We start from the raw sequence: 18383 nt of genomic DNA on the forward strand, positions 1-18383 counted from the left end.
CAAAGATAAAACAAGTACCCATAATGAACTCCTTTTTAATGGTCATCACATTGTAATTACCTCCCTTGTTGAAGACAGTCGTCTGTAGCATCATAGAAACCTTGTCTTGTGGCAATATTTAGAATGCTACCGTAAATGACTGGGTATTAGACACACTTTTTTCCCTCAGATTTCGTTGTAAAAAAAATGCCTGCGTCTAATAACCAGTAACAAACTTTTAAACCTTTTTGCTGAGGTCGATTTCAGGCCGAGAGTTTGTTTAGATTTATGTAGAAAGGGATGTTACTCGCGTCAAATTGATCAAGTATATACGGGTTAAAAACGGCAGTTGAAGATCGGGATACGGTTTATCGTAAGACGTTTGTAATTTAAAAAAAAATGTTTTACGATTAAAATTATTAAATGTTATTTTGAATATAACAATAATTAAACATGAATATAAAAAAGCAAAGTTCGGCACTGTCAAAATATTTTTTGTCAGTTGTACGATAAGGTGTGAAAAACTCGCACTGCCTTTAGACCTGTTGAACATACCAATACTACAAACTGATGCGATAATGGGCTTGTTTTTTCGCACTTTTCCACGTTCTTTTTTCTTTTCTGTAGGTGTTGACATTTTGAGAACAAACCCGTACAATATAAGGTTTTTGCATAACTTAACTTTTCATTCTCGACATGTTATCATTTAACGATATACTGTCAGAAAGAAATCTTACAAAGTGTCATAAATGGTACTTTTCAGTGCCATCCAGAAACAAATTGTCACACTCAGTACTTTTCAGAGCCTATCCTAACATAAAACGAATAAAAATGCATTATCATTGTATGGTTTAAAAAATAACCATCGCCATTTTCACCATTTTTTTTTTTCGTCACTGTCAACAAACATGGTGGCCGAAATTGGCAGATGATTTTTACATTTTTTCTATGCGTCCTTGAACACAAAACATAGATAAAAAGTTTTTTCCTCAGATTTTTCACGGATTTTTTTGCCTGCGTCTAATACCCCCTATTGTCTTATACCCAGTCATTTACGGTAATTAATTATTTCTTGCTTCAAATGTCACCATAAAAAAGTTTTCATGCACTTTTCAAGAAATAATGCTTCACTCTCCTAAGAACTATTTAAAGATTGATTTCACTGCGCGTATATCCATGACAACCAGAAATTATCACATATTCATACACATTTATTTTCACTACGCACAAAAGAGTGGGTCAGATAGTTAGAAAAAAATACTTCTAAGTTTCAATGCAATACCTGATGTATTTGCTGAGATAATAACTTGAAGGTGCTTATATGCAATAATTATACCTTAACCAAAGTGTAGTGCCAATGTCGACACTAGGTTGAGTAGTATAGCTCTCCTTATTCTTTGAATAGTGGAGCTATTATATATTTTCTTTGGTTTGATACTGTCAACATATTGCACAGGGTTATTTCAATATAATCCACATATGGTCAATGAAATTGTCCACTGTCGTCTTTGACAATTATATTGCATATTTATGAAACTCATCCAACATATTATGCCAATTAAATACTGCAACCTTGTTTGGTAAAGATAGGGTAAGAATAGTCTGGTTCAAGAGAGAACAAGGCAAATTTATTCAATTTTGACCACACTGGTAACTCCAGTGTTATTTCCATGACTCTATATTCAATAGACAATTAGCATGAACATTATCTCTACACATGTGTAAGTCTCAATAGACTTTGTCCAGAGTAAAGGACTCAAAGTCATATACTTGTTAGAAGTTTATTCCCTTCTGAGATTACACATTTTATGGACAAAACATTTTATTGAAATGAAATGAAATGAAAAAAAAACACATAAAGATGTTGAAATGAAGAAAATGAACTAATATCACAGACATCACAATAAATTCTTGCTCTTTAAATTATCCTCCTGCTAATGGAAATAAAATGTTACTATACTATCTTTCCTTTCATCAAGAATTCACACTATCAACAAAGCAAAATTGTCAAACACTTGTTATGCTATTTTTTTTAACTTAAAAATAGCTACAAAAACAAATCAAAAGCAAGTATCAGAGCTATTCTGCTCCACATCCTCAGTAAGCTGTTTGTGACAGGCTGCCCTTCTCACCGGTCCAGCGTTCCTTGAGGTCCACCTGACAACCAAGGTCACGGAGGGCAGCCTTCCCCTCGTCCTCACAGCCCGGCAGTTGCCGTGCGCGGCCAATCAGCTCCTCTGCCCCAAGCTCCACGAACAGCCCACACAGATCTCGAGTCCTCGCCACAACATTCCGGATCGCCATGCAAGCCTGCTTCTGAAATTGAGTTTATATGTGTTAACTTAATGTGTTCAAACATGAAGTTAGTTAAAGAACACATACAGCCTTACTAAAAAATATAAACACGTACATTACATTTAAACATGTAAACCATTTGTACATGTATTACAACTGCTTGTTGAAATCAGCAGAACTATAACAGGGTTGCAATCCATCTATGAAAAGTCAGGGAAAATGCCAACACTCATTTGTTTTGCAGTTGATCAAAAGGTATTGCTGAACAGTTTGTAAATCCAGTGTTTATATGGACTTTGTTACAAATTCACATATTTTCAAGTTTCATCTTAAGTTTATCATGGTTGTGGTTACTTCTTTGCATGTCTTTTTCAGATTACAAAAAACAATCTTAGCTAAAAATCGTTAAGCCATTATGGGCCTTGCTACACATATGTATTTTGTCACTGGTACCTTGTGTATGAAGTTTAAATAAAAACAAACTTACAAGCTACTTTACAATGGTAACAGGATACTGGTTACAAAAAATGGAGAAATGTTGAATATACCTGGACAGTTGCATCAGTAGGATGGACCTTCATGGCTTGCAGGATGACATGGTGACCATTGTTCTCCACAACGATGCTGCAGTTGTCCGGCTGACGGAGCAAAAATGTTGCAATGGCAAGACAACCAGCAGCACAGATCTGGGCATTGCCTGAGAGGAAAACATGACTGATTTCAAACTGAGAGTAATGACAAGTCAAGTTGTATTATTCTGCTACGGACTTGAAACACATACTTAAACCTTAATTACAACTAGAGCTATTACAGGATGTGATAATGCCCCTAGCTTATTTGACAGGGGAGCTATATGTAGGCATGTTAAAAGTCAAGTGGGTAATTATGTAAAATATGTGGCATTCAGTAAGAGTGTTGCTCTTTGACCATAATCCTTTTTTTCTGAAATATATTCATTTGCAATGGCAAAAGATGGTCACAAAGTTGTATTCTTGTACAACATATGTAATATTATATTGTAGGATGATTCAAGTTTCATTCACTTTCATAGAAATGATGCAAAGTAAATTCAGTTCTTAAAAAAAGTCATGTCAAAGAATGCAGTTTCCATTCACTTGATTTAATATATTAGAAAACTTAACCTTCATAGAGTAATGAACAGCAAGGTTTTTTATATCAGTATTGCACTCTGATTGAATAAGCACATCTTTTTAACTTATGATATACAATGGTAAAATTACTGACTTATTTTTAAAGCTGCACTCTCACAGATTTACCGTTATTACAACTTTTTTATTTTTTGTCTTGGAAAGAGCAAATTTTTGCGTAAATATCTGCAAACCAATGATAAAAGATTGCTGACAAAAGATCAGATCACAGATTTGCATATTTCTGTTCGAAAATTAATGTTTAATGGCTTAAACCGTTACTAATGGTTTAAGACAAATGCATAAAACATTAATTTTTGAACTTCAATATAAAAATCTGCGATCTCACTTTTTGTCAGCAGTCGTATATCACTTGTTTCCATGGTATTTTGCAAAAAATGGCTCGATCCAAGACAAAAAATAAAAAAGTTGTCAAAACGTTAAATCTGTGAGAGTGCAGCTTTAATACAAACCAACAATGTACACATAAAATTGTCGCCTACCTTGCTTTATCAGTCAATAATCATTTACAGAGAATTTTATTGATTTTTAATGATGGTGAATATTTAATTATTTAAAACAAACTTAAAAGATTTATCACACTTGTTTTGTTCATGCTGTACGAAGACAAGAAGCAACAAGGACTAGCGTGCTTCATGGACATGCTCATCCTCCTGTTTTCATACAGAATGAACACACAAATCAGTCCTTATCATAGTCTATACTGTTGTTACACATTTTGTTTCAGACCACCTCACCTTGGTGCTGAGTCATTGCAGCAAGGACCAGCTGTACTCCCCCAGCTTTAACGATCGCTATCTTGATGTCATCATTGCCTGCAAGTGCTTTCAACACTGTTAGTGCCTGGCGAGCAATTCCCTAAAGAGGAACATCCAACATGAGTTCTTGATTAATTTGTACATTTGTAAGTTATGATCTGCTATCTACCTGAAACTTGTGCAACAAACAATTTGTTTCAATCAGCTAAATTTTTGTTTGTGTTGTTACATTTTTTGCTATTGACTTGAATCAAAATGCCAGACAAGCTATATTAATCCTATCAAGAAGTTGAGAGGAAGAACATTAGATATTTGTATACTTTTGTGACAGATGCAGGTTTATCTGCTGACATGACACAAAACCAGAATGCCTGCCTTAACTAATAAACATCAAAATTGAAGTCAAACTGCATTTTTTTTGTCCACCCTAGTGAATTTACATATGTTAATGAATATTCCAATCAAGGCAGTTCAGTGTATTCAAAGCCCATTTCTGCAGAAAGAATGAGGATATTTAAACTGTTTTCAAACTTAAAAGATGCAGGTATACGTGCAAGATGTCAGCCAGCCATGGATGATCCTGTACCACATTCACATATATCTTAAATATAATTGAATGAAGTATGCCAATACATCTACAACATGTAGTATGATTGCTTACAAATAGGGTTATAAATAAACAACCTTATGAGTGAGGTTAGTCTGGAAGGACTTGAGAATGAGGTCGAGTCCACCAAGATCCCGCACTTCCTGGCAGAACTCATCCCTAACCACAAGCTTGCTCAATGTTGAAAACAGCTCAGCCTGAACACCAATGTCAGATGTGTACTCTGGAAATATAATACATAAAACTTTTCATTTATCCTATAAATCTTGGCTAACGCCTATGTTGACAGTCACAGTTAAATGCTATCACCCTCCACAGCATCTGATATTTATATAATGATTTCTTTCTGTACTACAGTATAAACTATCAAAAAATGAAAATCATAAATAGAAATCAACACTTTTTATCATTTAACCATAAATGTGAGCAACAATCATTATTTTAGGAGGTAGTTGACCACAGTTCTCGCTTGAATCTGAGAAATAGGAGTTTGAATTGCATATTTCAGAGAAAATATGAGTCTATCCATCTTGGTTTAAAATGAAATTATCAATAAATGTGAGTCCAGGGCCTGCCAAATGTCAGTATGTGAAAACTTGGTTGACATGTAAACATAATTATTCTCTCTGTACATTATTAAACAATATTTAACAAAAAAAAATTGTTCATTAAAATCAGTTTTCAAATAATTAACTTATATCATTGTGACTGTCAGAGAACTGAAGAAAAAAAAGTGAACATAATGTTTTATTATTTGACATTAGGGAAACAAGATGTAGTAGAATACATGATAAAAGAATGTTTGGTTACTACCTTTGCAGATATCTATGAGCTGTCGTAGAGCATCTCCCTCAATTACAATTTGTTTTGCATTCTCATGAGCTGAACCAAAGGGAACTCTTAAATCATCATCTTGTGTCAACACCCTTAATCCAAAAGCAACTTCCTTCACTGTAGCTGGTGATGATTTGTAGAGGATAAGTACCCGTACAAGCTCCTTAATCAAGTCTTTTTTGACAAACATCCTTCTATTCATTTCATGTTTAATACAGTTCATTCGTATAAGAGTGACAATGAGCTGTGTTACAGATTCATCATTATTTTCATCTTTTAAAATGGCCATGAATTCCTCTGCACCTTCTTCATTTAGTAAGTCTGGCTGACCATTACATAATGAACACAGAGCTTTCATGGTTTTTAACATGAGATCTTTGTGAACTCCATTGTATTTCTTCAGTTTTTTAAGCAAAATTGAATATGCATCATTTTTGCCAACAAAGCATCTATGAGTCAGGTCAATGTCACATTCATTTTGGACCAATTCAAGATCCTTATGGTCTGTATCCGAAATCTCACCATCCAGAGAGAGCGCATTGAGTGCAGCAATTACTGGATGAAAAAGCTTTTCACCATCAGCGCTGTACAGGGAAGGATCTCGAATTATCATGGCCAAATTTACTCCCTGCATATGGAAATAAAAAAACATACTTTAAAAACCAAAAGCAAGTCCTTTTGTAGAATCTGGTCAATAATATTGTAAGGAGTTCAAATATTATTTTGTTAAATGCAGGAATTTAAGCCCAATATATGTATATCATAATTAAACAAATCACTTAAAGAATTTAAGCCCAAATCTAATGCACCAGTCAATTGTAACCACGGCCCCCTCAGGTCTGGGGGTATACCGGGGATAGCCGGGGAAATGGGCTGTGTTTTTACCTTCCAGGTGACCTCGCAGTGCCGGGTGAATGTGGTGGTTTTGTCTTCGTGCCAAAAAATAGCGAAGAATGGGCCTTACCTAGAGTCCCTGGGGTGCGGGGGCCTTTGGCGGGGATTTTACCAACAGTTTGTCTCCGCAGGGCAGGGATTTTACCCGGGGTTGGCTGGACAGAAAGTCAAAGTCCCCGCTATTCCCCTGACCTGGGGGGGCTGTGGTTACAATTGACTGGTGCATAAACTCTAAATCTTTAATTCCTCCATTAACAAATATATTCACTTACATACATGGTTTAATGGTTTACCGCAAATATGAAAAAATAAATACTTGAAATGAAAACAAAATAATCAATTAATCAATTCATGCTTAATAAGGCATGTAATAAAAAAAGTATAAGATAGCAGATACACAATAAATGCAATTGTGCATTATTTTGAAAGAGTATCAAGATAAAAAACAATACAGTAAAACATGTTCTCTGTATGTACCAGTAGTCCAAATAATTGTACGTCGATGGATTTTTTTTAGATTTTTGATATGGCAAATCCTTCACGTACAAATTGTTTAGTATCAAAAGTGGGTAGTTGTTCCGATCAGGATTCCGGGTTAAAGCATATAGTGTCTATAAAATATCATAAAAACAAGAAATATTACCAGATAATGTTATTTTATATGAGTTCCGTACACAAAAAAAATAAATATCCGACTTAAAATTATGAGTTTGACGGCTTTTTTTTCATTTCATTCTGTCAAAACATAACGATATATACATGAAGGGCACCTGCAAGGCTTTAGGGCACAGTTTTAAATCGCTCGGAACATTTCGGCCATGGCCGAGTTGTTACGATTGTATAACGAGGTCTATCTCAAAGCTTTGTCGGAGGAGGCCGAGCTATTACGATTGTATCGAGTTGTTCCTCTTCGCATAATTGTTGTCTGTGTCAGTCAACTTTCGTTTTCTTGGAAAGGTAAACAACTTGTTTTAATGCATTAAATGCTTGTTTAGTGCAAAATAACATTTCACTTACATGGCAAAATATGAATATAACTCTTTATGATCAATTTCAACCATAAAATACTTCACTTAAAACAATTTCAATATTTTTAAAACACCCCCGTTTTTTGCACATTCCCGTTTAGATGTTAGGGATTGGAAGAATCCCGTATAACACGTCTATTATTTTAGACTATATGTACCAGTGGCTTTTTTTAAAATAAAAGCCAAGGGAATTGCAGGGCAATGGATAAACAAGTTGGATAAACAAGTTGTTTACATCGACGACAGTAGCATAGGAAAATGTGTATTACATGTGACATATTATTATATCTGAATCACATTTGAGATTTGTAAACAGGGAATCGCAAAGAAGTGGGGATGGATAAAAATATGGGGATTTATCCCCTGGCAGGGGATATGGCTTGTCTGGTGTTGGTGCCAAGAGTATGGTGAATATTAGCATTACCTGTGATTCAAACTGTTGCACAGTATCATTGATTGCCTCCTCTATGGTCATCTCAAACTCTTGGATGTTTTCTTTTACGACATCATCAAATGTCTCCTGTGATACTTGCTTTGCCATTTCTATTTTAAACTAGTTTGGAACTTAAACTAGTTAACCACACAAAGAAAAATTTAATATAGTAGTAATTAGCTCGTCAGCGAAAAGTTGTTATTCTTTTAAGCGGAAAAAAAGTCCTTTAACCTAGAACATTCTTCTATTAAACCGCTATGAATCATGTCAAAACAAATGTTGCCTTCCAACACAGAGACGGATGTTCATGCACTACAAATAAACCCAAACTCTAAAGGGTAACAGTCTCTGATTAAAAATATTTGGCCAACAAAAGAAGGTAAGGTTACCGTTTGTAAATTATTTTGAGCTCAAATAATGATGTAAATATGAATAAAATGGTGAATATTACGTTGGAGTAGGAATTGCCGAAAGAACTATTTTTGAAGGGTCAAATCGGTGTTGGCAAATCGGGATCCCGATGGAGAACTTGCCGTTATGACCTTTAGATTTTTCTAAAAATAGAAGAAGGAATTTCCAACATGGCGACGTCCGACGTGGAAAACAACGACAGTCCCAACATTTTGTACGATCTGACAGTGCATGCAGAATGGAAACACGAACATGAGACATTTGTATGTCAATCATTTATTTATTTGTCTTGTTTATGGAATTATCTACTGTCACTTTCCCTATTCCACTGCAATCAATTTTTGGAAGTTTGAGTTTTCGGATGTGAAAGAATATTTCGGATAAATTATTGAATAATTATGGTTCTTATAGGAAAATAAAAAACTGACTGCACCTATTACCATGTGTATCTGTTTAGTTTCAAACTCATGACCTCTCATTTAGCAGGCTGAATCTCAACTGCATTGTAGTCATTCTAAAATGCCATCCAGGCTTCTTTTTTTAAGATGTTGAGCCTAAACATCATTAAAAAAAAGAAGCCTGGATGGCATTTTGGATTGACTTAACTGCATTGCTATTAATGTAACCAGGTGTTCGATATGTATATAGCGGTACTTATACTGTCTCGCTATAGCCCTAGCTTTTATAGCGACGCGGTAGTGTCCGCCTGCAGAGCGAGAGGTCGTGGGTTAAAACCCTGAGAGGTGCACATAACAATTTATGCAGTCTGTTACATTTGGCGCCCAACGAGAGACCTGTGTTGCACGATAAGCCTCAAAGTCACTCGACACAGTTGAGTGTGCCTCTATATGCATATTGAATGCCTGGTGCTTACTGTCTACTTTAAAGGAATAAGCGATCACGGTAGTCTTTCTAAAATGCATTCCAGGCTTCTGTTTTTTAGAATAGGCTAAACATCATTAATAAAAGAAGCCTGGATGGCATTTTAGAATGACTAGAGGTCACGGGTTCAATCAATGTAATAATACAGTTATGTGTCAAGGATGATGTCATCATTTAAAGAAACACACCTAGCCTATTGAAGATAGCAGTGAGTGATAAGGATATCTCACATGTGTGAAATGATGGATTTGTGAGAAAGAATAATTCACCCAGAGTTCTTATATCTCTTCACTCCACTGTTTCATAAGCAACAACCTAAAGGCCAGTCACCCCATTTGAAATAAGAAACTTTCATGAGTTATCATTTAGTACAAGCTTTTTAAGACTAGAGTGCTTTGTTGTTATGCTCCTGTCGGATCAATGACTGATGCTTTTGAAGCTTAAACTTATTTGTGTATGAAAATCTGGGCTTTCTGGTTGTTTTAGTATATTTTTCATCAAAACACCTGGAAAGATCATTACGTAAATAAGGTAAGAAATGCAAAAATATTTGCATCTATGCAAATTAAACACATATTAAACAAGAAAGTGTCAAGAAACAACAATTCATTGGTAGCCATTTTAACTGTCTCCAAGTGAAGATTTTGATGAGAGACTAGTCACTAACTAATGAGCATAAATAGTGTCCAATCAGCATATAGACATCTTCTATTGTCATATTTCACAATAATCACAACTAGGGTTATCATAGATCATAAAAATAAAGAATTTGACACACCGGGTATATATATATACAGTCCAAACCCATTAGCTCGATATTCCAGGTATCAGCCAAAATACTCCAGCATCCAGAATATCGAGACAAGCATGTGTATTTTTCTTTGATACGTTAAAGAAAGTCCTGTTTACCTTGTTTGTTATTTGCTTCATTATCTCTGCAAGAACAGTATTTATTGGACATTATAAGTTAGCGTACAGTTCGCAACATGACGCATTCGATACTATGAAAATATCATTTGATTTTTTATTCATTTACGCAATAATAATATATAAACACATCTTTGCGAAAACAATAAACAAGCAATCTTTATAGCTTATAGGTTGAACTGGGTCCTTTTTAGCTCGACTATTCGAAGAATAGGTGGGCTATACTACTCGCCCCAGCGTCAGCGTCCGGTTCAAGTTTTAGGGCAAGTTGGGATTTTCATTTATAAGTCCAGTACCCTACATTCAATTGACTTAATGCTTCACACAGTTGTTCAGGGCCATCACATGATGAGGTTAGATAACTCCATATTATTCTTTACACAGATTATGGCCCCTGATTGACTATGGAACTTGGGTTAAAGTTTTAGGGCAAGTTGGAATATTTATTAATAACTTCTATATCCTTTGTTCAATTAACTTAATACTTCACACAGTTGTTCAGGACCATCCCACAATGAGGTTACATAACTCCATATTATCCTTAATACAAGTTATGGCCCCTGATTAAAGTTTGAGGGCAGGTTAAAGTTTTAGGGCAAGTTGGGATTTTCACTTAAAACTCCAATACCATTCATTCAATTGACTTAATACTTCACACAGATGTTCAGAGCCATCACATAATGAGGTTAGATAACTCCATATTATCTTTTATACAAATTATTGCCCCTGATTGACTATGGAACTTAGGTTAAAGTTTTAGGGCAGGTTGGGATATGGTTTAATAACTTCTATACCCTTCATTCAATTGACTTAATACTTCACACAATTGTTCAGGACCATCACCCAATGAGGTTACATAACTCCATACCCTTAATACAAGTTATGGCCCCTGATTGACTTAGGTTAAAGTTTTAGGCAAGTAAAAGTTAAGGGCAAGTTGGGATTTAAATAAAAACAACTTCTATACCGTTCATTAAATGCACTTAATAAAATTCAAAATTATATACGACCATCTTACAACAAGAAACATAACTCCGTTTTAAGCCTAAATACAAGTTATGGCCCTTGATTTTTTTTTTTTTTTTTTAATTCCCTTTGAAAGGCATATTTGTATATTCTTAACCACATTTTCATAATGGGAAATCAAGTTATTTGAATGACTTGCCTCTTTGTTTGGGTGGGCTGGTGGGAGGGCAGCATCAAAGTCACCTTATGTATCAAATAATTTTAGTTAGGTTTGACATAAAGAGACCAAACTTGGTATTATTACATCGTTATTGTATTCTAAGTCAAAGCGGCGTAGTCGAGCGCGCTGTCTTACGACGGCTCTTGTTTAGATTGCTTAACATTTGACCTTTTTATGAATTCTTCCATTTGGACAAACATTCAGCGCAATATTTTTACGTGAATGACGCCTTATCAAAATGCATTGAGATTTATACATGTAATGACATAATTTTGAGGTTTGTACTCATGCCAATTAAAGAAAAAAATTAAAGTGATGGCATGTTTGCTCAAACTGTTAAACTATTTAATTTTGATAATAATTATGATACCAATTAAGCAAATCTAATTGATTAGTGCCTTGTGCTAAATGAAGCCAAGCAAACAAATCAAGTTGAGAAAAATTTTACCTATCCGATCGAATTTAATATGAATGTAACAAGTCTGTACTGTCTATTCGTCTTTATAAGTATAGTAATAAGGCGTTAATTGAGGGGTTTTTTATGTTCTTTTATTTAACCGCTATAAGCTGGTTCACATGAAAACTTGTGCACTGAAATTACAAGTTTAAACAATATATTTAGAATTGCAATATAAATCAATAGTCATTCGCTATAATTTCATAAGGTACAATACAAAGCAATTGTCCATTAATAATACATAGTCAATCACATAGAACATAAAACAATACAAACATGATACAATGAAATATATAACATGACAAACCATAAATATGACATGACAGTTATACATAAATATACCAGTACCAGTACCAGTATGTGGTACTGAGCACTTTCATCCTATTTGCAATCTCACAGGTGCGAAGTTATTACTTGCTATTAACTTATATTAATGAATCACTCTTCACTCTTGAGATCACACATGTAAATACATAGGAAAACGAAAGTACAGAAAGTAGTCCCCATTATGTGATCTCCTGTACCATGAAATCTTTGTTTTAAGGTATCATCACAATCATGTAATAAATGACCCTTTTACATGAACATATCGTAAAAGAATTGGTCATTATAATCCGGTTCCAGCCAACGAGGATATCGAGCCATGCAATATCGAGCCAACGAGTGTTGACTGTATATGAATTTTGGAGTGTTTTCTGTACAATCTACATATATGTTTTGATGTATTTCAGAGAGCTGCCATCAATAAGGGAAACTTTTCAACTATTGAGAAAATAACTTCAACAACACAAAGTAATTTTATTAGTGTTTTTTTACTTCTCAGAAAAAAACTAATATTAGGTTCTATGTTAAGCGTCAGGTTATAATTTTGGAAACTGCCTACCTGGCAGGAAAGAAATAAACAAAGTCCCATAGAATTTCTCTACAACAAATGCCTGTTGTAATATAAGAAAGAAAGCATCATATTCATCAAAGCAGGTCCACACATCCATAACGTTGAACTTTTCCCTGTATATGACATATTTCTCATCTCAGATCATTGTTATTTGTATTACTGTAGCTCTATACAATCGTATCTCTTTGCTAAATTTAGTTGTTGTTTTTTGTTCTGACAGCTATAAACCTACCTGCTCAATGATACAAAGCATATAGTCAGTATGGCATTGTCTAAATAAATACATGCAATTACCCTATTGTTGCAGGAAAAGGATGGACAGTACTTCGAAGTATCGGACTTCCTTTCCAGTAAGTTGCTGATGGTTTTCTTGACATTTCTTAACAGTTTTTGCAGAATTCAATTAAAGGGACTTCCCAAGCAAAATCTTTTACTTTTTAGAAATAATCTATGACCCAAAACAATTTAAAGTATGTTATTTACATTCCTGCTTTCTGTTTTTTTTTTAGAGCTGGAAGTTCATGCAGTCTACCAGCCAGCCTCGTCAAGTTAATGAACTGTACTATCAACTGGCACATCGCAGTCACAAGGTCATTACGGTTACATCATTATAGTATCTTGAAAATGATGGGCTTCACCTTGTGATGAGAACATATCTATACTGCTATATTGTGTTATTCCTCCTCATGTGTTATAGTCAAAGATTTAATACAACATGATTCTCTATTTGATATTTTGTATGTGATAAGCAATTTTCATTTTAGAGACGGTTCCATGGTAGCTGTGATGCAAGATCAGTATATTGAAATAAGGTCAGTATTGGAAATCACCTACTGCCACACTGGTATGTTTATCCTCACAGCATGTAGACATGATTTCAATAAAGTTTATATTAAGTCTGGAAAACTTAAAGTTGGTTATGATCATTTGTGCTGGGCATTTAATAGTTCAAAGCTGGATGATTGTTTATGTACAGGTCCCAGCATGATGACTATGGCAGTGTGACAGGGCGTGTATCCATCCAGAGAGACAGCCACCCCCAGTGGCGCAACCTGAGCTGGAGTACAGATGGAACCATGTTGGCATGCGCCTACAGCAGTGGAACCATTCACGTGTTCGACATTGTTGGCACTCTGCTCTTTACTATAGCTGAAAATGTGAGTTTTACCATTTTAAAAAAATAATAATTTAATTGTGTTATTAGAAATTAATTAATGCGTCACTCTGTGAGTTGTTTTAAGGTACATTTCACTTGGGTTTTTTTGTTACAACAAAGTTCACTGTGTTGCCAATTCAAGTTAACTTGACTATGCTACGATTTATGCTATGATATAATTATGATGGAAATATGAGCTGGATTGGTCTTGTCATATTGTCATCTGTTTCTTCTATCAATCTGATAAAAGAAACCTACACCTAGAAAATGGGCCTCATTGTGAGATTCCATTGTCATGCTAAAATGATATACAAATGACAATAAACTATTTAACTCAATCCAGTTAAAGCGTTTGACTCACATCGAGTTTTTGTGAGTAGCGCCCCTTTTATAAAAAGTAAACATTCATGTTTGTTTTCAATTTATTTATCAGTAAATCATTTTGAAGTAAACATTCAACATATTTCTGCGTGTGTTAACTTGCGTGATTTTACCTACGTCAGTTGTTCTCTTCAGTGGACACTTTACCGGTACTTACCATTACCGCATTTATCTCCGGTCTGACATTTTCGGCCTGAAATGGACTTGAGAAAAACTGATAAAATCCTAATAGCATAGAAAGGACGCAGGCAATTTTTTAGACGATAATCTGGGGTAAAAAGGTGCGTTCTATGCATAGCATAATACAGTAATGAAAATATATCATTTCTATGGATCAATAGTTCCCTTTTATTTAAAATCATCATCATGAATGGTACTGATTTACCATGAACATACCTGGTAATTTTAGAAAGAGCCTACACAGAGCTTTGTCCCCACGGTGGAACTGAGTCAAGCAGTGGCTGCCCTCATTTTCACAGAAAACACCAAAGATATTGAGTGGTAAATACAAGATTGTTAACCTACAATAATGTAAAACAGATGAAGTTATAAATGAAGAAAACAATTGTTATCAGAGAAAGTTGAAAATACTTACAACTGCACCCATATGCATAGAACTGGTTAAATATTTGATTTGATCATAGTTAACCTAAATGACTACAGTATTGATGGGTTCAAAAATCATTAGTTACTGGGTAATTACGGAGGGTTTTTTTAAAATACAAATTAACTTTGATGTTATTATACTTTTTTGTTATTTGTATCTTTATATTGGCTGTTTAAGTTTAAAATGCCGCTCTAGTAGTTAAGTGACTTTGTAGAGAGTCTGTATTCAAACTCTGAAGGGAAATTACTAGGCAGGACTTCATCAGCCAGCATATTACAGTAAATATACCTGTAAATTCAATTCCATAAAGTTATATCAAAACCATAACATACTGTGTTATAGGGTGAGTGAGTTACGTGTGGTACGCTACAGTGGCCGTCTCTCCTGCTACAAGGCTCATCGGGACAAGGGCTGCCGGCTGGTGCATGAGTTCTCCTTCAGCAAGCAGTATCCTCTCGGCATCAGGTGGGGCATCTACCATACCTATTTCTCCTTCAATTCACATCTGCTGCATTTGCTATAAGGTTTATCTGATAAAATCAGCTAGTTTTACTCCTGATAATATGCATAATGTCCATATACCATAAAAGTTATAACATGGCGATTGATTAAGATACTATTGTGGGTTTCGCATACTTTACAAACAAGGTTATTTGTTTTAGAATTTCGTTATCAAAATTGGCTGAAATCTGTTATCCCAATCTTGCTTTCGATGACAAAAACATCTTTGGGTAAAATGCACAAGTTTTAAAATTTCTTAATTTCTTAAAAATCTCTTTTGATTGGGAATGTTCCATTGAAAGTCCAGTTTGAATTGTAGAAATGAATAATGAAAAAAAAATCTTTGAAACAGGCTGACATTTTTAAAAATGTCATATCTTTGTTAGGATATTTAACAAAATGTAATATTCTTCATTTTTTTTTTACTTTGCATTGAAATCAACTCTCAGATTTTTTTCCTCCAAGTTTCATTGAAAAATATTGAACTAAAAAGGAGAAATTTGGAAAAGCTCTACAGTATGTTAAACAAAATTGTATTTCATATCATTGTATAATTATGTTTGTGAAAATGTTTTATCTGTAACTTTGTTCCTGTCAGTTGTGTAAGCTACGATGAAAAAGCCTCGTTGTTGTATGTGGGTGGAGGTGGAGATGGGGAGGAGGGTGTTACCACGGCAACTAGAGAAGGTCTCACTGCCTGGAGGATTCTCTCAGACAGCCCACATTACAAGCTCATAACTGACTATGCAGATGACTTAAATAAGGTATCTCACACACAGTGTTTGGAATTATTAATCGATAACATTGAAAATGTCTCAAATATAACAGAGGATGGTTTCTCTACTCACCCCGGTGTTGGCATCTGCTTCTGATTGAAGTTCTTCAGCAAGTTGGAATTTATACTAGTATTTCAAATTCTGTTCATTCAATTGACTTGATACTGTAACAATTGTTTAGAGCCATTACACAATTAAGTTAGACAACTCTATATGATCCCTGATTGACATAGAACGTTTGGTTAAAGTTTTTCTTCAAGTTGGGACTTTTTACCATATCTTTTAAACATATAGGCTCCTTTTTAGCTCACTTGAGCACAAAGTGCTCAATGTGAACTATTGTGATAGGGTGATTGTCTACTGGCCACCCGTTGTCAACATTTTCTTGCGAACAGCTTCTCCTCCTAAACCACTGGGACAATTTTAACCAAGCTTCACAGGAATGTTCCTTGGGTGGTATTCTACCAGATTCCTTAAAAATAACTGGTTTCATGCAGAACTCTGGTTGTCATGGCAATTGAAAGGAAAAACTTAGATGACATAGTATAAAATTCCTTAAAGCCATGTGATTCCTAAAAAACATGGCCACCAGGGGGTGGGGCTATTTTTCACACTATTTGTCAATATGGAAAACTTTGAAAACTTTCTCCTCTGAATCCGCTGGCCCAATTTTAAAATATTTAATTTTATAAACAAATACATATTTCTCATGTTTTTATAGGCCCGTTTAATAAACCAAGATGTATTATAGTTTCACCTGAGGCATATGGGTGTTTGGGCGGGCGGCGTCCAATATGTTGTCTGATCAGTAACTTTTTAGAACTCTTTGTCCAATCATTACCAAATTTGGCCGGACTGTGTATGGGCATAATTATCTTAGACAAGTTTGATAACCAGCCAAATCCCTGCAGAGTTATTGCCCTTTGCATTATAGAAATATTAAGAGCACCATTAAAGTTTTACTCAGGTGAGTGCTATAGGGCCCTTTGGCGCTCTTGTTAATTTATCTCATTATAATACCTTCAGGCATATATCGAGGAGAAAAAGTGGTGTTATTGTCAAGCCTGCTGCATACAGACAGGGAACCATTTGATTTATTGATATTATTTATATAGTCTTGTGTGCATGTTACTATCATGCATTATGTTTCATTAATCATGCCTGGTATTTAGTTAAATATTTCATAGGCAACTTAATAGTGGAGCGCACTGTCTTACAACAGCTCTTGTTAGCTCTACTGGCCAAAGTTAAGAGAACCCTTAGGTATCCAATACACAAATATGTGGAATTTGGATGCCTGATAACCCCTTATTATTGGGTTAACATTTGAATGGGTTTTATGTGCAGAAAAAGAACATGTAAAAATGAGACAGAAATTATATGTTTAACAAGCTATTTTTGCCTTGAAACAATGCGATATAGGTTGCGTTTTCAATTGAAATGAGGAGCAACAATATAAACTACAATAACTCATTTATTGTTCATATTAGTAATCAGTAAGCAATAACCTTTCGAAACATACCCAAACTACATTGGGTCACCAGGCATGAGACAACAAAAAACTAGTTTATTTGTGTGTCGGATTTCTTAATACACCATAAATGAAGTGATAGGTTTTCTTCTCAAAGAGTATACATTGATTGCTTGTTTGCAGGCCCAGGGTAAGAAGAGGTTCAAGATGCCACTGTTGAGACGGTTGAGAGGAGTTACACAAGATGGGGTGCTCAAGGCCAGCATTTCGCCCATGGGGGACCACCTTTGCACCCTGCACTTCTCTGGTAAGCTGGGTGTGTGGGCTCTGCCCGGGCTGCACCTCATTAAGGCATGGGCGCCTCAGGAACAGCCGTACTGGGACGAATTAAGTCCAGAATTGACTGACAACCCACAGGTCCGCAAACAGATCAAAGGTACACATTTGAATCTTTAAATATATAGACATATTCTTCATTCCATTTTTTAATGCAAATCTTTGACATTATAATACTGGTATTCCAATTTTCTCAACTTTTTGTGTGGCCTACATAGTATGGCAGACTCATTGGATTTACTTTGTCATTCTCATAATTAAAATATATATATATATCAGTAACATCAATTCAACTTGTAAATGAACCTGTTAGCAGATGACTAAACTGTTAACTGGACACATTTTCTTGTTTAAATGACAAAACTATGCATTGCCACTGAACAGGTACATTGTTATTCTT

General features: G+C 34.9%; 2 protein-coding genes across 2 annotated transcripts in view; one reads left to right on the forward strand and one right to left on the reverse strand.

The window, feature by feature from the left end:
* Positions 1-1746: 1746 nt before the first annotated feature.
* On the reverse strand, positions 1747-8354 carry LOC128229265 (armadillo repeat-containing protein 6-like). Its single transcript, XM_052941081.1, has 6 exons — positions 7989-8354; positions 5622-6270; positions 4886-5031; positions 4181-4301; positions 2823-2971; positions 1747-2295 (listed from the first exon to the last, which is right to left on the reverse strand). Exons 1-6 carry the CDS (start codon positions 8103-8105, stop codon positions 2077-2079), a joined length of 1401 nt encoding a protein of 466 aa, XP_052797041.1. The 5' UTR covers positions 8106-8354; the 3' UTR covers positions 1747-2076.
* A 218-nt stretch (positions 8355-8572) lies between these two features.
* The window catches only part of LOC128227986 (NBAS subunit of NRZ tethering complex-like), a 40202-nt gene continuing 30391 nt past the window's right edge, over positions 8573-18383 (forward strand). Inside the window, exons 1-10 of the mRNA XM_052938989.1 lie at positions 8573-8671; positions 12592-12652; positions 13063-13105; positions 13265-13345; positions 13520-13567; positions 13732-13912; positions 14702-14793; positions 15242-15364; positions 15999-16164; positions 17831-18083. Coding sequence (XP_052794949.1) covers positions 8579-8671; positions 12592-12652; positions 13063-13105; positions 13265-13345; positions 13520-13567; positions 13732-13912; positions 14702-14793; positions 15242-15364; positions 15999-16164; positions 17831-18083 — 1141 coding nt within the window. The 5' untranslated portion in view covers positions 8573-8578. The remainder of the gene's footprint in view (positions 8672-12591; positions 12653-13062; positions 13106-13264; positions 13346-13519; positions 13568-13731; positions 13913-14701; positions 14794-15241; positions 15365-15998; positions 16165-17830; positions 18084-18383) is intronic.

Source organism: Mya arenaria, chromosome 3 (assembly GCF_026914265.1).
Source record: "Mya arenaria isolate MELC-2E11 chromosome 3, ASM2691426v1".
Lineage (NCBI taxonomy): Eukaryota > Metazoa > Mollusca > Bivalvia > Myida > Myidae > Mya > Mya arenaria.

Excerpts from the sequence above, each read along its gene's own strand:
- LOC128229265 (XM_052941081.1), bottom strand. The coding sequence starts at position 8,105 with ATGGCAAAGCAAGTATCACAGGAGACATTTGATGATGTCGTAAAAGAA. Across the intron at positions 6,271-7,988 it reads TGCAACAGTTTGAATCACAG|GGAGTAAATTTGGCCATGAT; the intron begins GTAATGCTAATA and ends TTCCATATGCAG. Across the intron at positions 4,302-4,885 it reads AGACTAACCTCACTCATAAG|GGAATTGCTCGCCAGGCACT; the intron begins GTTGTTTATTTA and ends GTTCCTCTTTAG.